Source organism: Thalassophryne amazonica, chromosome 23 (genome assembly GCF_902500255.1).
Source record: "Thalassophryne amazonica chromosome 23, fThaAma1.1, whole genome shotgun sequence".
Taxonomy (NCBI): domain Eukaryota; kingdom Metazoa; phylum Chordata; class Actinopteri; order Batrachoidiformes; family Batrachoididae; genus Thalassophryne; species Thalassophryne amazonica.
Genome location: NC_047125.1, coordinates 33521148 through 33542669, shown reverse-complemented (window position 1 = coordinate 33542669; position 21522 = coordinate 33521148). Strand labels below are relative to the sequence as shown.

The 21522-nt window shown below is 42.6% G+C and overlaps 1 protein-coding gene and 4 non-coding genes across 6 annotated transcripts; 4 read left to right on the top strand and 1 right to left on the bottom strand.

The window, feature by feature from the left end:
• The first annotated feature begins 1877 nt into the window (after positions 1-1877).
• On the top strand, positions 1878-17194 carry gba2 (glucosidase, beta (bile acid) 2). Of its 2 annotated transcripts, XM_034164210.1 has the most exons (18): positions 1878-2073; positions 2261-2894; positions 5793-5884; positions 6689-6804; positions 7254-7472; positions 7561-7800; positions 7898-8000; positions 8325-8478; positions 8862-8987; positions 13348-13532; positions 13800-13904; positions 13991-14098; positions 14221-14372; positions 14552-14658; positions 14798-14940; positions 15031-15146; positions 15319-15510; positions 16302-17194. In XM_034164210.1, the coding sequence occupies exons 2-18, from the start codon at positions 2701-2703 to the stop codon at positions 16536-16538; spliced, it is 2589 nt and encodes an 862-aa protein (XP_034020101.1). In that variant the 5' UTR covers positions 1878-2073; positions 2261-2700; the 3' UTR covers positions 16539-17194. The 2 variants fall into 2 exon arrangements, with proteins under 2 accessions (XP_034020101.1, XP_034020100.1); XM_034164209.1 differs by lacking the exon at positions 1878-2073 and having other exon boundaries at positions 2128-2894.
• Positions 17195-20194: 3000 nt separating this feature from the next.
• trnan-guu lies at positions 20195-20268 on the top strand. The gene has a single exon. It is a non-coding gene; the product is annotated as a tRNA-Asn (tRNA).
• Positions 20269-20559: 291 nt separating this feature from the next.
• On the top strand, positions 20560-20633 carry trnan-guu. Its single transcript has one exon. It is a non-coding gene; the product is annotated as a tRNA-Asn (tRNA).
• A 262-nt stretch (positions 20634-20895) lies between these two features.
• Positions 20896-20969, top strand: trnan-guu. Its single transcript has one exon. It is a non-coding gene; the product is annotated as a tRNA-Asn (tRNA).
• A 267-nt stretch (positions 20970-21236) lies between these two features.
• trnak-cuu lies at positions 21237-21309 on the bottom strand. Its single transcript has one exon. It is a non-coding gene; the product is annotated as a tRNA-Lys (tRNA).
• Between the last annotated feature and the right edge of the window lie 213 nt (positions 21310-21522).

The window sequence follows — 21522 nt, the reverse complement described above, 5'->3', positions numbered from 1 at the left end:
ACCGACTACATTTTTTTTTTTTTTGGTCGGCCTTCCTGGCGCAGCCGCAGAGCGGATTTTATGTTGCTATAGCAACGGTCGGGGGTGTTGAAACTCATCGGTCAAAAACACGCTGTTTTTCCACATAATAACAACACTTTTTTCGGAAATATCAGCAACCTACTGTATTATTTTCAAGCTTGTATTTGCAGCCAATATAGGCAGTGTCTCTCTAAAGTAAGTTGCTCGTTGAACGTTTAAAACCTAAACACCCCCCCCCCCCGGGGTTTACCACAGATGGTTCAGTCTGCCAGCAGACGCGTCAGCGCGTTAACACTGTTTTTAACCTGAGTCATGACTTACAGGCTGAATTCAGCACTTTCATTATTGACAGAACAAGCAGGCTTGGCTTGAAAATTCTTTAGGAGAAAATCTATCTGAAAAAACCCCCCAATAAATTAACTCCACAAAAAAGACAAAATTCTTTAATAATTTCCTGTCCAGAAATTACATCCTGGAGCATTGAGCCCAACAATGTTATGGGTCAGAATTAGTCCGTGAGTCAGTCATGAATTTTGACTTAATCTGTACCACTTAAGGGGGAAAAACGACACTTAGAATCCAGCCTCAGTGTATCCTGACCTACACAAAACTGTATGATAACCATCCCAGGGTGGCAGCTGTAGCCAGGTAGGGGTCAATGAAGAATTACACAGAGGTCAAACTTTAAAAATGCTCCAATCATGTTGAAAACTATATCACACTATTTGTCTGATCATAACGATTTGCATTTTTTTTACTGAAATTGGAGCAACTTTAATATTTGACCCCTGTACAAACTGAAACTGACCTTTGTCACCATTTTTGCTGTTTTGACCCCATAACTCCAGAACATTGCTTCATAGATAGTCCAAACTATACCTTTTTGGAATCGCTATGATCAGACAAGTAATGTGATAACGTTTTCAACATGATTGGAGCATTTTTAAAGTTTGACCTCTGTGTAATTCCTCATTGACCCCTACCTGGCTACAGGTCCCACCCTGGGATGGCTATCATACAGTTTCGTGTAGGCCATGATACACTGAGGCTGGATTCTAAGTGTTGTTCCCCCCCTTAAGTGGCACCAAAAACCTGTTTGGCCCATGAACTAAATTAAGTCATTTTCATTGTACACCTTGAAGCTGCCACTACCCCTTTGGTAAGTGGGTGTGGCCAGCCGCAGATCTTTTCCATTTCAAGAACAAGCACAGGATGACAATCTGCAAATTAGATATTTTTATAAGATATTTCTCTTTGCAGTGGCTTTGGCAACAAACTCAGTTTCTCCAACACAACAGGTGTCCTACAATCAATTTTTGGGAACTTCTCCAGCGCCCTCTGATGGTTACAGCAAAAACAACAGGTATGTAACCTGTCTGAAAATTCATGATTAGGGTTAGGGTTAGGGATAGGGTTAGGGATAGGGTTAGGGTTAGGGTTCCAGCCCTGGTGTGTTCTTGTTCTGTTTTTAATCAGGAAGTAGGAGAAAATGTGCATTTATCTTTTCATGAGCAAATTACACAAACACCCAATTTTTGCACATCTGTGCAATTTATCCTGTGCAATAATTTTACCATATCTATACACACTTATATTCTACTTTCACATAATCTGTCCAAATCAGTATTTATACACCTACCAGCAAACATAACAATACATTTTAGTCACCTTTCTAATGTATATTATTTTTCTTTACTGTATAATCACGTGATTTTCCCCACTGTGGATCAATAAAGTTTATCCTATCTTATCTGACCCTTCATGATAGCATCAGCAAACATCAGTGTTTGGTAACCAACTCCAGAGGTCCTTGGCTTTGGTGGGTTAAACCGGTCTTATGTGAGCTCGACTGTCTCACTTTTCTCTTTCTTGGCTTACATGCTTCTGAAATAATTCCCTGCATGCAGCCTGAGAGTAATGTGCCTGCAAGGCAGAGCCGAGGGCAAACAGTGACCGAGTGAGGGCTGTCGAATGAAAAGGATTTGCATTCTGAGCACCGTGCTAACAAAAAGCTCCAGCGTTAACATCAGTCGCAGCTGTTTTTCGTGAGATGTAAGTAGCACGTCAAGTGGGCCGCACCGGGTTCAAGCAAAAGGGGGGAGAAAAGAAAGGAAAGCAGATTTTGGTTGTTTAAGATAATGTGACATGACAAATGATTGCAGCTAATAGTCGCTTACGTCACTGCTGATTATGAAACATGCACTTTGATCGTTTTTATCCTGTATGATGTCACTTGCAGACCGGCTGAATAGGATCCTCGTGCTGCCTTCACTGTCATCTGTCCTTTTGAGCTCCGCCGGTTGGTCTCCATGCAAAGGGCTATGGCTCCTCTTTAGCAGGAATCAAGGGGTGGAAGAACAGAAAGACACCCAGTTTTTGTTTTTGTTTTTTTTCCCCAGAATATGTGATCGGGCTGATGTCTAGAGGGTCAAGAATGACTTTCTAATGGCAGCTGGACCTCCTTCATGAACATCCTCCTTGTCAGATCCTCAGGGGCAGACTGTCCAAATTGTCATTTTGGTGACAAACGGTTATTCCTGCACAGTTTAATGAGCCACTTCAGATTTTATAGCCCTTCCTCTGTATTTTTTTCCTGAGTGTTGATCACTTCCACTTTTTAATTGCTCATCCCCCGTGTTCTCTACTGGAGCCCCCTTGGTTGTTCACTGTCCTGCTAGCATGACTACAGAGTGGGGTGAGAAGTCCACGGCAGACCTCATGAGGAGGTATGTTTCCAAGGAAATGGGATATGGCGTACCCGAGGAAGGATGGCGTATCTGCCTGGCACACGAGTTCACGGAAAAGAGAAAGCCCTTTCAAGCAAAGGATGTCTCGCTGTCCAACATCTTAAACCACCTTGGCCTTGGAGTAAGGTGAGACATTTGATCTTTGGTCCTCCTCTGAATATATATATATATATATATATATATATATATATATATATATATATATCCAAAGAGGAAACATATACATACTAGAGATCTTGGCAAAATTCTGTTGTACCTGCCTTAATTATCCACCAGGTAGAGATATTGCTCCATTTCAAGAACCTTAAGACACAACAAATGTGTTGCTTATAGTAGTGTGTGTGTGTGTGTGTTCTGCAAAGTACGTCCATCAGCTATATAATATAATTACAACCTGGAACTTATTATAATTTTGCTTCTGAAGTGTGTAAAACTGTTACACGTTAAATGTTGTTTCTGACAACATCAAATTTGTCTGTTGCAAGGCGTTAAGGCACAAATTTAAATTTATTTCTATTCTTCGCATGCTATAGTTTTTCCCCCATCCAACAAAGAGGTCTGTGCATTATCCACTGTGAAATTCATGCCTCCCAATTAGATCCACTCCAAAAGTTCACGGGTTCCTCCTTGGCCCGTAGCCCACCCTTCCACCTAGTTTCAAGACACTCGGTTGAGTAGTTTTCGTGTACTCAAAACACAACCTCCTCAGGGGAAATACAAAGAGACAATAAACTCAATAATGCCGTGGAATGAACTCTTTTTTTTCAGTCTGGTAGAAGAAAAACCTCTTTCTCAATCAGGCTGGTCTCCGTGATTTTTTGTTAATCATTGTACAGATAAAAGTGATGAACTTTGAACTGTTGCGAGTGTTCAGAGACTGTTGTTATATAATTGAGTTTATCACTGAACTTCGATTCAGTTCCCCTCCTGTGATTTGGTGCAACATGAGAATGATATGCTTCTCTGTTTTGTTTTTACTTCTCATTTTTGGAACTTTAGAAGTGCAGCGAAACAGTTTCTTATTTACTATATTTGTCTAATGTCAAATCATCTCTCCTTAACTTCAACTCTCCCTCACTGTTAGTAAGACCCGTCCTCACTTCAGGGCTCAAACTTGCCTCGGCTCCCCAGGTCCACCATTTCTTTATTTTACATGAAAATGACGGCAGCACAAAGCGCTCATGCAACACGTTCATATCTGATTGCGTGCAGGAATTTCAAATTTCGTTCCACTTTTCTGCACGTTTTTTGAACTGAGACGTTTCAATCTTATTTTCTTAAATCTACAACCGATTCTGCCAATCTGCTGAAAGGTAAACGGATTAGTGATTTAATCGCTCATCAGTCAGTAGTGAGGGCTTGGACTGTGGTGACGATGGCGGCCGTCGAGAAGGCAGCTGAGCACACGCGCTGAGTTCAGGTGCGCGTGCTCCACCTTTATTTGTAGATTTGTATCAGGGTGAGGATCGACGCTCATGTTGCAGCAGAGCAGCAGGATTCCTGCAGGAGTGCAACCCGCTGTGGCTCAGTAACATATTATGGATGGCCCGTTGTTGCTTTCCCCCTTTTCTGTGAGGTTATTGTTTGGAGAGCTGCATACAGCAGGACACTAAACAGGTCCAGAAAATTTGTTGTTGGATGGAATCTGGCTCTGCAGCTGACATGTTGTGTTGGTCCCTCTGGTCTTGGGAATTATTTAGGAAAATGCACTGGCTCCAAATGACTAGGCCCCCAGTTTGAGGCCACTTGGAACGTGTGGATGGATACCGGATCCACTGTGGCCAACCTGAGCAAAATGGGATGATTGACAGGAGCACGCTGTGACCACTATCGTTGTAGCTTGTTCAACCGCTTCTGAAAAAGTGCAATGGCTTCAGCTCACTTTTTCACTCCATGTCCTCTTCAGACGTTTTTGTCCAGCAGTCCGGCCCCTCCCTCTCTGCCAGGTTCCAGGTCATACATGTCTGGAATCAGCAGGTTATATCAGTTCCTACGACCTCCTATGAGCCTAAACACAACCTAGCATAAATATTCCCATCATGCTCTTTTGGGGCATGATGGGAATATTTGTTTGCCTTCTTACACGGGCTGCGACTTTGAAGCTGTTATTGTGAAGCAGGTCACACCAGGCCTCCTCCTCAGCTCCTCTGCACAGCTGGCGTGTGACGTGGGGGAGGACGGCGTGCTGCTTATAAGCTGGGAAAGGTCAGTTAAACTCGGGCAGGTTCTTAAACATGTCTAACGTTTTGGGGAGCTCAGTCAGACTCATCGGTTACGTCACACTTGGCGGCTTGGTGCAGGCTCATTAAAACTGGACGTCCAGTTTTCATGGAGAGAATTACCATGAGATTCCAGGCCCTGAGGACAGAATGTACAAGTTCACCCGGGGTGCATGAAGCTGTGCCGGGCCTGTCCCATATCTGTCCTGGGTTGAGTGCGAGCAGTTCCAGGGCAGGTGGCAATCCACTGAACTCAGTGGCTGGTGTTGTTTATACATTTGAACCTTCGGTTCCGGTGAGACTTTGCAGTCTAAGTGTTCTTTTGCGCCTTATAGAAAGCCCTGCCTCACCAACACCCACATGCATGCAATTTTAGAATGACATTTAATAAAGATTTTGCAGAAATGACTTGCACATAACAAAGACAACTGCACACAGTGTTAAATATCTCCAGGAGTGTTACACACAGTACACACAGTGTAATGGACGAAAGCTGCCACTTCTGACCTCCATCCACTTACAAGTCTTTCCTTTATGCAGCTGCACAATTCCCTCTTTTTAGCTCTGTCTCTGTGTTTGAGTTATTCCAGCTTTGCGTCAGTGTTTATGGGCTTGAAGCAGCTGCTGCTGACATTAACAGACTGGCAGGAAAGGAAGTTCAACTTGCTGTCTCTTTCTCTTTCCTTCTTGTGATGTCTAACTGTTCCAGCTGACCATGCAGAATATTTCAAGATTTGTTTGGAAGCATTTGTATGTTTCTGTACTTGTGATTCCTGAAGTAACCAGTACACTTATGTCCAACCAGGTACCTGAAATGGTGGTACAAGAAGACCCAAGTGGAAAAGAAGACTCCATTCATCGATATGTTTCGAGCCGAACCCTTGCGTCAAATATATGGTACATTCAAGGCTACCTGACAAAATGTTCAATCATTTGAAAAAAAAAAGGATCTGCATATACAACAAGTGCTCACAAGGGTTCTTAATTTTGATGAGCGGAAAAGGGCGGGGGGGGGGGGGGGGGGTGTCCACGTGTTATACAGACGGCTCTTTGTCTGTTCCATAACTGTCCTTTTCATGATCCCCTTTCTGCAGTGCGGTCAAAATTCAAAATTTGTTGAATTTTATGTCATGTGACTGTCGGTCTCAGCTCAGAGTGCTGTTTTGTTGCTGTTTGTTTGTTTTTTAAAGATAATCTGAGTCACACAAATGTTTTACCAATGACATTTTTAAATTAAGTCATGTGGGATACAGAAATTTTGATGAACTACTGACACTTTACACTTGCATTTGGTTGTTTCCTGACAGAAGGATACCATGCGCATAGCTAGTTCATGGACCGTAGGAATTTTGAAATCATGATCATAATTTTCATTGTTACAATTTCTGGCTGTGATCATTTCTTTTTACGCTGGATGCTCCTCCTGATGCGACTCCAGATGAACAAGGACAATGGGGCACGGGTGGACCTAACTGAATGGGCGACCTCCTTATTGGGAGGCACACGTGTTAAGTGAGAAATGGTGTAATTTTGGCCTTCTTTTTTTTTCAAGGAAGAAAAGCCACTGGTAGGTTGTAGGATTCAGAAGCATTTGAAATTTTACTCATACAGGATTGAAATGGTTATGATTAAAGGCCCTTCACAGGTTTTCCTCCTGATATTTTACTAAACTGTTCACACCTCCCTATTTTAAACTTTTAGGTGCACCACTCGGGGGCATTGGGGGAGGCACCATCACCAGAGGCTGGCGGGGGGAGTTCTGCAGATGGCAGCTGAACCCGGGGATGTATCACTACAAAACTGTCATCGCTAACCAGGTACGCCACATCCTGAGAAAATCAATGTGTGTATGAAGGAAGTAACTCACGATAAATTACCTCCTGAGTTAAAATGGCCTGAGGCGTTCTGTGAATATAAACAGAGTAGAATGACTGACTGACTAATAAGGTTTGCAGAGCCGCTGTCAGTGAGCATGCAGCATCAAGGCCCTGAGGGAGAACTCATTTATCTTCTTCAAAAGCTCATTGTGATGAAGAACAACAGTGTGGTTTTACTTGCACAGTCCTTAAGTGGACAGCTTCCTGCAGGACTCTGAACGTATTAAACAGGTCCTGGCACTCAGCCTGCACATATGAACTATTAGATATTAGATATTTCTCATTGTGTGGACACAGTTTCTTTACATTGATATGTAATATCACATCCTGTGTTGACATATTATCAATGTCTTCTTCTCTTTTTTTTTTCTCCTGTTCCTCTTTCTTAGTTCACAGTGTGTTTGCAGCGTGCAGGACAAACGCTTTACCAGCAGGTGCTGTCTGTCGAGCATCCTCCCACCTTACAAGGTTGGAACTGGGGCTACTGCGGAGAGTACGCCTTCTACCATGCCCTGTACCCGCGCGCCTGGACCGTCTACTACCTGCCGGGACAGAATGTTACCCTAACCTGCAGGCAGGTTTCTCCAGTCATCCCACATGACTACAAGGTAACAGAAACTGCTCCAAGATCTTCTGTTTGTACCTCCGTGTACTGCCGGTAAAACATTCCCTGGCTGTACTGCGTCCGTCTTTCAGGACTCCAGCCTCCCAGTGTCAGTATTTGTGTGGGACGTCGAGAACAAGAATGACTACGCACTGGACGTCACCATCATGTTCACGATGGTCAATGGCTCCGGACAGAAGGATGACAAAGGTGGCGGACACTGGAATGAACCGTTCCACCGGGAGGAAGAGGGAGAGGCCGTTACGGGGGTCTTACTGCATCACTGCACCCCGGTCAACCCTTACACTTTGTGTATAGCGGCTCGAGAGCAGGTCTGGTTTGAGGCTCTCAAATATGCAGCAGATGTACCCGGGAGATAAACAAAAACTTCTCTTAACTGAAACTGCATCATGTGCACGTTTTCGACAGCCGGACAGGGAGCTCAGTCACCAGACAGCATTCAGTCCAAAGGGAACGTGCAGCAGTCTGTGGAATGACCTCATCACTGACGGACGGCTCGATTCTCCTACAGGTAAGCGTCTTTAAATTACTGCGCCACTTCTCAGAGATCCCTCGGTGCGTGGTTCTCATCTCGTACCTGATTAGTCACCACACCTGCTAACCTCCCAGCTGTTGACTGGCTGAACACACCTGACTGAGCTAACGAGCCCTGGCTAGAGGTGTCAGGTGGGGGGGGGGGTCCTTTGGACCAGGGTTTATAAACACTGCTCCCAAAATACTGAAGTCCAAACTGTCCTGGGATCAGCTTTGTGTGACTCGTGAGCCCAGTTGCACAGATGATAACTCTGTTAACTCGACTCTCCTTCTCCCTGTTGTTTTTGTTTCACCTGTGCAGGTTCCAGCCCGCCCACGCCTAAGGGAGAGAAGGTGGCAGCGGCACTGGCTGCGAGCTGCTCAGTGGCAGCTCAAAGCCGGAACAGTCTGGAGTTCTGCCTGGCCTGGGACATGCCCAAAATCACCTTTGGTTCAAGGGAGAGGGAACACATCAGGTACACCAAACATAAGATTTCTTCTGCTTACATTACTTTTGTCAAATCCCTGAAAGGTGTTGAGCAATATGAGTTATGGCCTCTATTTAATCTGCAGTAGTAGCTTCTTTGTTGGATTTCCATTCACACTTCTCTTTCAGCCAGGTTTCAGAACTGTTTTTTGCTTCTATAATGAACCACAGCACAATTATGTGGATCATTATTTAAAAACAAAACAAAACATGTAACATATGTCCAAAGATGGACTCCTCTAAAAGTTCACTGAGCCTGTCTGTTGCAGAACCAGTTAACCCTTAAAATGTCAATTTCACAGATATCTAACTTTTTGGCTTTGTATATTTCATGAACTGCTGCTGTCTTTCTGAGATCTTTCATGTTTTCAGGCGATACACTCGTTACTTTGGGAGTAAAGGGGACGTGTCTCCCTCACTCAGTCACTACGCACTTACACACTACAGACAGTGGGAGAGCAGCATCGATGAGTGGCAGAGACCTATACTGCAGGACAGGTAAGATGAATGTCTATTTGTTATCTAGCGACACATTGACCCATCTTTTCAATGGCATAAATAAGAAATCTCTTTGGCCAGTACACGACATGAAACTGTCATAGTCTTCAGTCTGGCTTTGTTTCATAACCTCAGTGCCAACGCAGTAACAGCCAGTGTCAGTTATCATTCACTGTCACAGTCAGTGCTGCAGCGAAGCAGGTTTTAGAAACATATTTTAGTCTCCTTTGCTCCAAATATGCACGGTCTGTTTCTGATGTATGGTGCATGTGATATACCCTCCTCACCTGCCAATCAGGTAGCAACTTACACATGAATAAACAAGCTTTTTTTTCCTTGTTGTGTCCGTTTTACTTCTGATAACAGAGACAGGTGTGTAGGCAGAGGGTCAAGATGATGAAAGCCCCCCCCCCACCACATTAGCATAAAGGTTCACTTTTGAAGACATTTAAAATACTTTTTCCATGTAAAGATGATAACAATAATAATTAATGTATTTTTAACCACTAAAACATAGTTCAATCAATATTACTATTACAATGCTGCACTAAGTGGAACTGATGAGCCACATTTACTTAAAATTTTATAAACAAATAAACCACTTTTTCATGCAAAGATTGCACTAGAGGGCACCAAATTTGCTTCAACTTTTCACTGGGGACATACCTCCAGACGCCTGAAGCAGGCACCCCCGGCTACGCCAGGTGCATATTTAGACCTCGCTCTGCTCGCTCATACAACGCCCCTTTCACATGTTTTTAATAACACCATGATGATTGTTGACATAATGAAACCTGTGGAGTAAACACGAGTCTACTTTTCACTTTAAGGAGTCTTACACACCTCTCTGCAGCTTCTCTCCCCCTGCCATCCCCTCATTACCCCATCCCCGTAGAGACGGTGCCTGCTCCCAGACTACCAATAACCAGCAAAAATCTATTTAAGCATAAAAATTCAAAAAGAAAAAATAATATAGCACCTTCAACTGCACCACAGACTAAAACAGTTAAATGTGGTCTATTAAACATTAGGTCTCTCTCTTCTAAGTCCCTGTTGGTAAATGATATAATAATTGATCAACATATTGATTTATTCTGCCTTACAGAAACCTGGTTACAGCAGGATGAATATGTTAGTTTAAATGAGTCAACACCCCCGAGTCACACTAACTGTCAGAATGCTCGTAGCACGGGCCGAGGAGGAGGATTAGCAGCAATCTTCCATTCCAGCTTATTAATTAATCAAAAACCCAGACAGAGCTTTAATTCATTTGAAAGCTTGACTCTTAGTCTTGTCCATCCAAATTGGAAGTCCCAAAAACCAGTTTTATTTGTTATTATCTATCGTCCACCTGGTCGTTACTGTGAGTTTCTCTGTGAATTTTCAGACCTTTTGTCTGACTTAGTGCTTAGCTCAGATAAGATAATTATAGTGGCCGATTTTAACATCCACACAGATGCTGAGAATGACAGCCTCAACACTGCATTTAATCTATTATTAGACTCTATTGGCTTTGCTCAAAAAGTAAATGAGTCCACCCACCACTTTAATCATATCTTAGATCTTGTTCTGACTTATGGTATGGAAATAGAAGACTTAACAGTATTCCCTGAAAACTCCCTTCTGTCTGATCATTTCTTAATAACATTTACATTTACTCTGATGGACTACCCAGCAGTGGGGAATAAGTTTCATTACACTAGAAGTCTTTCAGAAAGCGCTGTAACTAGGTTTAAGGATATGATTCCTTCTTTATGTTCTCTAATGCCATATACCAACACAGTGCAGAGTAGCTACCTAAACTCTGTAAGTGAGATAGAGTATCTCGTCAATAGTTTTACATCCTCATTGAAGACAACTTTGGATGCTGTAGCTCCTCTAAAAAAGAGAGCTTTAAATCAGAAGTGCCTGACTCCGTGGTATAACTCACAAACTCGTAGCTTAAAGCAGATAACCCGTAAGTTGGAGAGGAAATGGCGTCTCACTAATTTAGAAGATCTTCACTTAGCCTGGAAAAAGAGTCTGTTGCCCTCCGTAAAGCTAGGACATCTTTCTACTCATCACTAATTGAAGAAAATAAGAACAACCCCAGGTTTCTTTTCAGCACTGTAGCCAGGCTGACAAAGAGTCAGAGCTCTATTGAGCTGAGTATTCCATTAACTTTAACTAGTAATGACTTCATGACTTTCTTTGCTAACAAAATTTTAACTATTAGAGAAAAAATTACTCATAACCATCCCAAAGACGTATCGTTATCTTTGGCTGCTTTCAGTGATGCCGGTATTTGGTTAGACTCTTTCTCTCCGATTGTTCTGTCTGAGTTATTTTCATTAGTTACTTCCTCCAAACCATCAACATGTTTATTAGACCCCATTCCTACCAGGCTGCTCAAGGAAGCCCTACCATTATTTAATGCTTCGATCTTAAATATGATCAATCTATCTTTGTTAGTTGGCTATGTACCACAGGCTTTTAAGGTGGCAGTAATTAAACCATTACTTAAAAAGCCATCACTTGACCCAGCTATCTTAGCTAATTATAGGCCAATCTCCAACCTTCCTTTTCTCTCAAAAATTCTTGAAAGGGTAGTTGTAAAACAGCTAACTGATCATCTGCAGAGGAATGGTCTATTTGAAGAGTTTCAGTCAGGTTTTAGAATTCATCATAGTACAGAAACAGCATTAGTGAAGGTTACAAATGATCTTCTTATGGCCTCGGACAGTGGACTCATCTCTGTGCTTGTTCTGTTAGACCTCAGTGCTGCTTTTGATACTGTTGACCATAAAATTTTATTACAGAGATTAGAGCATGCCATAGGTATTAAAGGCACTGCGCTGCGGTGGTTTGAATCATATTTGTCTAATAGATTACAATTTGTTCATGTAAATGGGGAATCTTCTTCACAGACTAAAGTTAATTATGGAGTTCCACAAGGTTCTGTGCTAGGACCAATTTTATTCACTTTATACATGCTTCTCTTAGGCAGTATTATTAGACGGTATTGCTTAAATTTTCATTGTTACGCAGATGATACCCAGCTTTATCTATCCATGAAGCCAGAGGACACACACCAATTAGCTAAACTGCAGGATTGTCTTACAGACATAAAGACATGGATGACCTCTAATTTCCTGCTTTTAAACTCAGATAAAACTGAAGTTATTGTACTTGGCCCCACAAATCTTAGAAACATGGTGTCTAACCAGATCCTTACTCTGGATGGCATTACCCTGACCTCTAGTAATACTGTGAGAAATCTTGGAGTCATTTTTCATCAGGATATGTCATTCAAAGCGCATATTAAACAAATATGTAGGACTGCTTTTCTGCATTTACGCAATATCTCTAAAATCAGAAAGGTCTTGTCTCAGAGTGATGCTGAAAAACTAATTCATGCATTTATTTCCTCTAGGCTGGACTATTGTAATTCATTATTATCAGGTTGTCCTAAAAGTTCCCTGAAAAGCCTTCAGTTAATTCAAAATGCTGCAGCTAGAGTACTAACGGGGACTAGAAGGAGAGAGCATATCTCACCCATATTGGCCTCTCTTCATTGGCTTCCTGTTAATTATAGAATAGAATTTAAAATTCTTCTTCTTACTTATAAGGTTTTGAATAATCAGGTCCCATCTTATCTTAGGGACCTCGTAGTACCATATCACCCCAATAGAGCGCTTCGCTCTCAGACTGCAGGCTTACTTTTAGTTCCTAGGGTTTGTAAGAGTAGAATGGGAGGCAGAGCCTTCAGCTTTCAGGCTCCTCTCCTGTGGAACCAGCTCCCAATTCAGATCAGGGAGACAGACACCCTCTCTACTTTTAAGATTAGGCTTAAAACTTTCCTTTTTGCTAAAGCTTATAGTTAGGGCTGGATCAGGTGACCCTGAACCATCCCTTAGTTATGCTGCTATAGACTTAGACTGCTGGGGGGTTCCCATGATGCACTGAGTGTTTCTTTCTCTTTTTGCTCTGTATGCACCACTCTGCATTTAATCATTAGTGATTGATCTCTGCTCCCCTCCACAGCATGTCTTTTTCCTGGTTCTCTCCCTCAGCCCCAACCAGTCCCAGCAGAAGACTGCCCCTCCCTGAGCCTGGTTCTGCTGGAGGTTTCTTCCTGTTAAAAGGGAGTTTTTCCTTCCCACTGTCGCCAAGTGCTTGCTCACAGGGGGTCGTTTTGACCGTTGGGGTTTTACATAATTATTGTATGGCCTTGCCTTACAATATAAAGCGCCTTGGGGCAACTGTTTGTTGTGATTTGGCGCTATATAAAAAAATTGATTGATTGATTGATTGACTTTGTTCCTGGATACTACTTTAATTATTATTATTATTTAAGTTGGCTTGTACCTGTGTGTTGCAGTTCTATCCCCTCCTGGTACAAGTCAGCACTGTTTAATGAATTGTACTTTGTGGCGGACGGAGGTACGGTATGGACGGAGCTGCCAGAGGACGCCGACGTCAGCAACGGTATCCGCAGTGAGGATGGGGGGCTGCCGGCTCAGCCTGCTGTCATGAAGGAGTACGGCCGCTTTGCCTACTTAGAAGGTACGTGTCCAAAAACTGAATTATAGCACTAACTCAGAGTTGTCCAGAATAGAATTTCAAATAGTCAGATAATCTGACAGACTGCATGTTCACACCAAAGTTTAACAATCAATTCATCAATAATTCCCTTTAATTTCTCCAAATTAAAGGGATTGGCGAGATCAGATCAGAAGTGAGATACTTTGAACAGTGTAGAGTTTTGAAATGAAACCAATTATTGCCTCGTTGCTTTAAGAAATCTTGATCTACTTTCCTGTTGTGTCTCAGGTCAGGAGTACAGAATGTACAACACGTATGACGTGCACTTCTACGCCTCCTTTGCACTTATCATGTTATGGCCCAAACTGGCCTTGAGTCTACAATACGACATTGGTAAGTTGTGCTGTTGATGCTGAAGGAACTACATTTGTTTAGGAGCAATTCCAGCCGCTGGTTTTACAGGTTTAAGTTCTTCTCAGCTGGCAGCGTAGTTCAACAGGATCCAACACAGAGGCTCCACCTGAAGACTGGTCACTACTCACCTGTCAAGACCAGAAATGTGGTGCCTCATGATATAGGAGACCCCGGTGAGACAGAATTTCAAAACCTTCTCAGACCTGGAAGTAGTTTTCCTATTTAACACGTGTAAAATGGGAACACTGATTTTAAAGCTACTCTGCTGGTACACTGTGTTGACCTTTTCCCCTAGATGATGAGCCCTGGCTGAGGGTGAACGCCTACCTCATACATGACACTGCGGACTGGAAGGACCTGAACCTGAAGTTTGTCCTGCAGGTCTACAGAGACTTTCATATTACTCAGGACTCCCAGTACCTGCAGGACATGTGGCCCATCTGCCAGGTACGACCATCACATACATTCTTACGCTGGAAAAGTTAAACCAACATTCACAAAGCTGAACTGTGAAACACGCCACAGCCAGTTGTTTGGGAGAGACTCAGCAGAACTGGATGGAGCAGGTTTGTGTTTGTGGCTGCTAACTCAGAACCTGGGTCCACTGTGCTGTCTTGGTCTGCTAGGCCGTAATGGAGTCCGAGCTGAAGTTCGATCTGGATGGAGACGGTCTCATAGAAAACTCGGGCTATCCAGATCAGACATATGATGGTTGGGAAGTGATTGGACCAAGGTGACTGTGTTTTAGACTGGGAAGACATAAAACAACATTATAAAACCCTATTATTAAAAAAACAAAAAAAACAATAAATCATCAACTGTAATTAAGTGGAATTTTTGATGTATGTTTGTGTTTTTTACTTGTTTCATAGTGCATATTGTGGGGGTCTGTGGTTGGCGTCTCTGTCTGTGATGTGTAAAATAGCCAAACTGATGGATAACAGTGAGATTTACAGGAGATACAGGGAGATTCTGGACAGAGGCAGTGCCGCTTACGACACGCTGCTGTGGAACGGTGAGTCTGTGAAGCAGAACCAGGTGTCGTCTGCTCACTCAGCTGTGTTCAGGACGAGCCTTTGTTTCTTACTTTTTCCATTGTGTGTAGGCAAGTACTACAATTATGACAGCAGCGGTCGAAACCTTTCTAACAGCGTCATGTCGGACCAGTGCGCCGGCCACTGGTTCCTGAAGGCGTCTGAGCTGGTTGAAACAGAGTATCAGGTTAGTAAAGTCGTCCGTTGAAAGCACTTTGTGTCCAGTTTGAGCTCCAGTAGAGTTCGTCTCGGGGTCCAAGTGAGATTTCCAACACAAACACTGAGACCTGGATATTCTGAAAATAGACAGGTTTTCAGATCCCGGTGGATATAATCAAAGCTCCGTCCCTCCCAACCAGGTTTTTCCAAAGGAGAAGATCCACAGTGCACTGAAATCAGTTTTCGACTTGAATGTAATGAGCTTCGCTGGAGGTCAGATGGGAGCAGTCAATGGCATGCGTCCTGAAGGAGTGCCCGACCACTCCAGCGTCCAGTCGGACGAGGTCTGGATTGGCGTAGTATATGGACTTGCAGCCACAATGATCCACGAGGTAGGTATCTGTGTCCGAAGAGTGACATCGTACGTGTTCACTTTGAACAATCCTGACTTGTATTTAGTCAGGATGGGCCAGAAGTAGCTACTCAGTGAAGTATACGAACTGGATTACTGACAGAAATATGAAGTAAGTGTCCAACACACAGACAGGTCATAGGTAGATAAATACTTTATTAATCCTGAAGTGCTGTGTTCCACAACAGAGTGTGTGACATCACCCAAAGCTTTTCCGACAAGCCATTTCGAAGCTCACAAAGTGCTGCCTTGGGTGCATCCATGTTGGCAGGGTTTACACCCCGTACATCCTGGCTAACCTAGCTACGGGTAGCCGCTCAAATGTTCATGATTCGGGAGAGATTGATGACTTTTGGGGTGGAAGATATCGGTGTGGGATCATCACCATTTCAGAAGTGATACACTGCCATGTCAATGACCTTGGAGTGAGCTAAAGGATTACAAACACTGAACACTAGAGGGCAGCTCAGCCCCAATTCAGACACAAGTTGTCACCGCAAAGCCTCAGATTGGCATTATTATTTTAGAAGGTTCTGATCATTTCTAATCAGAACCTTCCAACATTTTTTTTCCATTAAATTCTTTATTGTGTGGTTCTGCCAACCCCGTTGGTACCTTGAGAATGACTCACATGTATTTTGCAGGAGACACACAAAGAAAACTACATGAGATGTCATCCGTGCACTGGTGTAGTAATTAAAATAAAAAGTGTCCCTGATGTGGCTGCTGTGCCTCATCAGCCTCAGCAGCTCTGGTTGTTTTCATTCTCAGGGTATGCGAGAGGAAGGTCTGCGCACGGCAGAAGGCTGTTACCGGACTGTGTGGGAGAGGCTGGGCATGGCCTTCCAGACTCCAGAGGCCTACTGCGAGAAGGGTATCTTCCGCTCCCTGGCCTACATGAGGCCTCTCAGTATCTGGGCCATGCAGTTAGCGCTGAAGCCTTCACAGAAGACTCAAGCCAGACCTGCAGACCCGGCGCAAGGACAGGGAGAGACCAATCAGAGCTAGGCATGAAGACGTTTCACCGGTGCCGCGAGAAAACACTGACATCTCAGCATTTCTTGACTTCCTTTCCACTTCCATTCCGTGCAGATCCACGGGGCAGATTACATTCTCTGGAAGTTATTGTTGCTTGTTGTGAAGAATTACAACAGTAAGAATGGTTTATACTTGATAACTGAAATGCTGACTGTCAATCATAATGAAGTTAAGAATTTAAAGCCTGTTTACATTTGTTCCTGAAATTGAAAGTCATGCAATACAGTGTAGGTTAAAAAAAAAAGGCAAACTTACAGCCGGTATGTATCACTAATCAAAACTGACCTGATGTTCCTGTAACACATGCAAACACTCAAACTTCATTTTCACATTTAGTCTGTGTATGTGGTCAGAAGTGTCCTGAACCTCTGACACAGGGTCTGCATGTAAAGCCAGAGAGATCTGGAATATTTCTAGACCAGGAGCACAGAAAACCCGAAGAGAAGCATGTCCCTCTGAAGATGTGATACTCAGTGTGTGAAAATACCAACTCTATGTATATGGTTCCGCTTTTATTTAACGTGATATTTGGTGCCTTGATGCACGTTGGCTAAATCTATAACATATTGATGCAGTGGGAACATTTATCATGTTGTCATGACATGCTGAATAAATCACTGAACATGATACTGGTTTATCACTGAGTCAAAAATGGATTTGTCTAAACAGTATACGAGTTCTAATTATGAAATAAAGTCATTAAATTTAACTGGGAGCACAGGTGAACAATACGAGCTAACAGACAGAGAGGCTTCCTTCAAAGGTAAGTGTACCTTAGGCTTCAGCCAAGATTCATAGAAACGGATCATATCAACCTCGTTAGTAAAAATAAATATGTTATCGACAGATGATTTCACAGGACTTTAAGTTGTTGAGAGGAGCTCATTTAAAAAAGAAAAGAAAAAAAAAACCCATTGAGGTTTACAGGTAAGAATTACTGGGGTTGTACAAAGCTAAATTCCAGTTCTCTGCAGAACTTTGTGAGCCACCTATTTTAAAATTCCTTCAGTTCTGGAGCGCAAAAGAGACCAGACACAAATAGTCAGTGCTAACACGTGTTCCTAGTGAAGTCACCAGTCCTTGCTATGTCCTGTGTGACCACAAATGTCACATCCTCAATGGTGTTTGTTCTGTTCCTGCACCTGCTGGCTACCCTCATGTGATACCAGCACCCTAAGATTAGCTGTTACATCAGATGGTCTGCCCACTGGCAAACATACAAGCATGCAATGTTTTGTCCCGTCCACAGAAGCAGAGGAAGCCTCAAGACTACGAACAGGGCTTGGATGGGTAGAACAATCAGTTCGCAAACCAAAGCACTGTGACTATAACTGGTCCACAACACAACAGCTTGACTTTACATGAGCTTCAGAAACAAGCTCCTCTTCCACATATGACCCTCAAACATAACTTGCACAAAATGCTGTGGCAGAATGGTAACTGCTGCAAGCTAACAGCTGCAACAGGCCAACGACTCCCCCTAAAGCTGGAAGTGTTTGACTGATGGACCTGCACAGCTGTTGGAGATAAAGATAAAATAATTAAACACATGATGGGTTAGGATCAGGGTCATGATGTAACACTTGTTACACTTGTTATCAGCGTAGTTTTAAGAACTCTCTGCTGTACAAAATGACTCATCATCTCTGTGGCGCAATCAGTTAGCATGTTCGGCTATTAACTGAAAGGTGGTTCGAGCTCACCCAGGGACGATGGTTTTGAAGGGAATTCATTGTTAAAGTCTGAATTTGTCTTCCAGATAAACACAAACAGGTCCTACTTCAAGGATAAGACAAGAAAAATTGTGAACACTTGAGCTTTAAAAAGATGTAATAAATCCATAATTTGAAAGTTATCATAATGTTACTATATACACTAGTGTTCAGAATAATAGTAGTACTATGTGACTAAAAAGATTAATCCAGGTTTTGAGTATATTTCTTATTGTTACATGGGAAACAAGGTACCAGTAGATTCAGTAGATTCTCACAAATCCAACAAGACCAAGCATTCATGATATGCACACTCTTAAGGCTATGAAATTGGGATATTAGTAAAAAAAAAAGTAGAAAAGGGGGTGTTCACAATAATAGTAGTGTGGCATTCAGTCAGTGAGTTCGTCAATTTTGTGGAACAAACGGGTGTGACTCAGGTGTCCCCTATTTAAGGATGAAGCCAGCACCTGTTGAACATGCTTTTCTCTTTGAAAGCCTGAGGAAAATGGGACGTTCAAGACATTGTTAAGAAGAACAGCTAGTTTGATTAAAAAGTTGATTGGAGAGGGGAAAACTTATACGCAGGTGCAAAAAATTATAGGCTGTTCATCTACAATGATCTCCAATGCTTTAAAATGGACAAAAAAAAAAAAAGACGCAGGGAAGAAAATGGAAAACAACCATCAAAATGGATAGAAGAATAACCAGAATGGCAAAGGCTCACCCATTGATCAGCTCCAGGATGATCAAAGACAGTCTGGAGTTACCTGTAAGTGCTGTGACAGTTAGAAGATGCCTGTGTGAAGCTAATTTATTTGCAAGAATCCCCCACAAAGTCCCTCTGTTAAATAAAAGACGTGCAGAAGAGGTTACAATTTGCCAAAGAACACATCAACTGGCCTAAAGAGAAATGGAGGAATATTTTGTGGACTGATGAGAGTAAAACTGTTCCTGTTCCAAGGGCCGCAGACAGTTTGTGAGACGAACCCCAAACTCTGAATTCAAGCCACAGTTCACAGTGAAGACAGTGAAGCATGGTGGTGCAAGCATCATGATATGGGCATGTTTCTCCTACTATGGTGTTGGACCTATATATCACATACCAGGTATCATGGATCAGTTTGGATATGTCAGAATACTTGAAGAGGTCATGTTGCCTTATGCTGAAGAGGACATGCCCTTGAAATAGGTGTTTCAACAAGACAATGACCCCAAGCACACTAGTAAACCAGCAAAATCTTGGTTCCAAACCAACAAAATTAATGCCTCGTAGATGTGAAGAAATCATGAAAAACTGTGGTTATACAACTAAATACTAGTTTAGTGATTCACAGGATTGCTAAAAAAGCAGTTTGAACATAATAGTTTTGAGTTTGTAGCGTCAACAGCAGATACTACTATTATTGTGAACACCCCCTTTTCTACTTTTTTTTTTACTAATAGCCCAATTTCATATAAAGAGTGTGCATATCATGAATGTTTGGTCTTGTTGGATTTGTGAGAATCTACTGAATCTATTGGTACCTTGTTTCCCATGAAACAATAAGAAATATACTCAAAACCTGGATTAATCTTTTTAGTCACATAGTACTACTATTATTCTGAACACTACTGTATTGTGTTCAAAAATTACAAAAAGACGTGCACCCAATGTGGGACTCAAACCCACGATCCTGGGATTAAAGAGTTTCATGCTCTACTGACTGAACGAGCTGGACAGCTGATTTTTCTGTCTCACGAGTGAAGTGGTGAAATTCAGTCACCAGGTCATCTGTTAGGATTCAATGGCAGCATTATTCAATATTTCTACTGACAAACCTGTTTGCAAAAACTGTATCTGTGCAGTTAACTGAGGTGACGAGTTTCGTCTGTCCGTCTCAAAAAGAGGCGTTAAGACCGACATCGTCCGTCGTCTCTGTGGCGCAATCGGTTAGCGCGTTCGGCTGTTAACCGAAAGGTTGGTGGTTCGAGCCCACCCAGGGACGAGCATTTTGGACCTTGACGCAAATGAACGCTTTACTCATTTCTTAAAGTCTCAGTTCGGCCTTTGTTTTTTTTGTTTTTTGTTTTTTTTACAGAAACACACAGCTGTTGCTGTCTTGGTCTGTAGCTATTAAACTTAACTGTCTGACGCGCAGATAAAACAACAAATGCCTCAGAATGGACCACTGTTACCCCTAATTTACTCTGTCCACACTGTCCCCTGTCCCCGCTGGGACACGTCACTTCTTCAATATCATAAACAGGATGTGGACGTCCATATGAATGTCCATATGGTCTTTGTGGCGCAATCGGTTAGCGCGTTCGGCAGTTAAGCGAAAGGTTGGTGGTTTGAACCCACCCAGGGACGATGGCTGTTTTTATTTTTTACTTTACAGGGTTGTTTTTTTTTTTTCTTTTCTTTTCTTTTCTCGAACAACCCCTGAGGTTGGTGGTTCAACCCACCAGGGGACACTGTGTCTTTGCGCCTTGACACAAAATAAAGTTATTTATTTTATATGAACGAATTTGTCCTTTCTGTTTCACAGAAAACACAAACACAGATCCTGCAGTAAAGATGGACTCAAGAAACTACAATAATTGACCGCCTCTAATACATCCACAGCCATGTTGTCTCTGTGGCGCAATCGGTTAGCGCGTTCGGCTGTTAACCGAAAGGTTGGTGGTTCGAGCCCACCCAGGGACGAGTGCTTTTATATAAAACAAAAAACCTTCACACAAACACAACTGTCATTCATTTTGAAAGTCTCAACCACAGATAAACACAGGTTTTGCTTTCTACGCACTTCCTGTGTGAATTCATAACAAACCGCCTGTGTGCTGAAAGAATCAAATATTAATCTTAATAATGCATTGTTTAAAGAAAGAAGAAGAAAAAACTCCAGTGAATTTCACTGAATTCACAAAACAAACTATGTTACTACAGCTGCTCTAATTACAAAAAAAACCTTGACGCCCAACGTGGGGCTCGAACCCACGACCCTGAGATTAAGAGTCTCATGCTCTACCGACTGAGCTAGCCGGGCTGTAGCACCATTGATACGGGATGTCTTACAGTAGTGACAAATTCGGTCATATACTTCGTATTTTTTGTTTCAAATGTTTTAAAACCAGTTAAACTGGAACGCAGGATTAAACAGAACGTTACTGACGACACCAAACGCTCAGGGTCCACAAAGCTAACACCACGCTAACACAGGCATGCTAATAAAGACGGAAAAACAAGCCACGAAAAATAA

What these genes read in the sequence shown, in the direction of transcription:
- gba2 (XM_034164210.1), top strand. Translation starts at nt 2,701, where the DNA reads ATGACTACAGAGTGGGGTGAGAAGTCCACGGCAGACCTCATGAGGAGG. An exon ending in ACATGTGGCCCATCTGCCAG is followed by an intron (nt 14,373 to 14,551) that starts GTACGACCATCA and finishes TTGGTCTGCTAG; the next exon opens with GCCGTAATGGAGTCCGAGCT. An exon ending in CAGCCACAATGATCCACGAG is followed by an intron (nt 15,511 to 16,301) that starts GTAGGTATCTGT and finishes TTTCATTCTCAG; the next exon opens with GGTATGCGAGAGGAAGGTCT.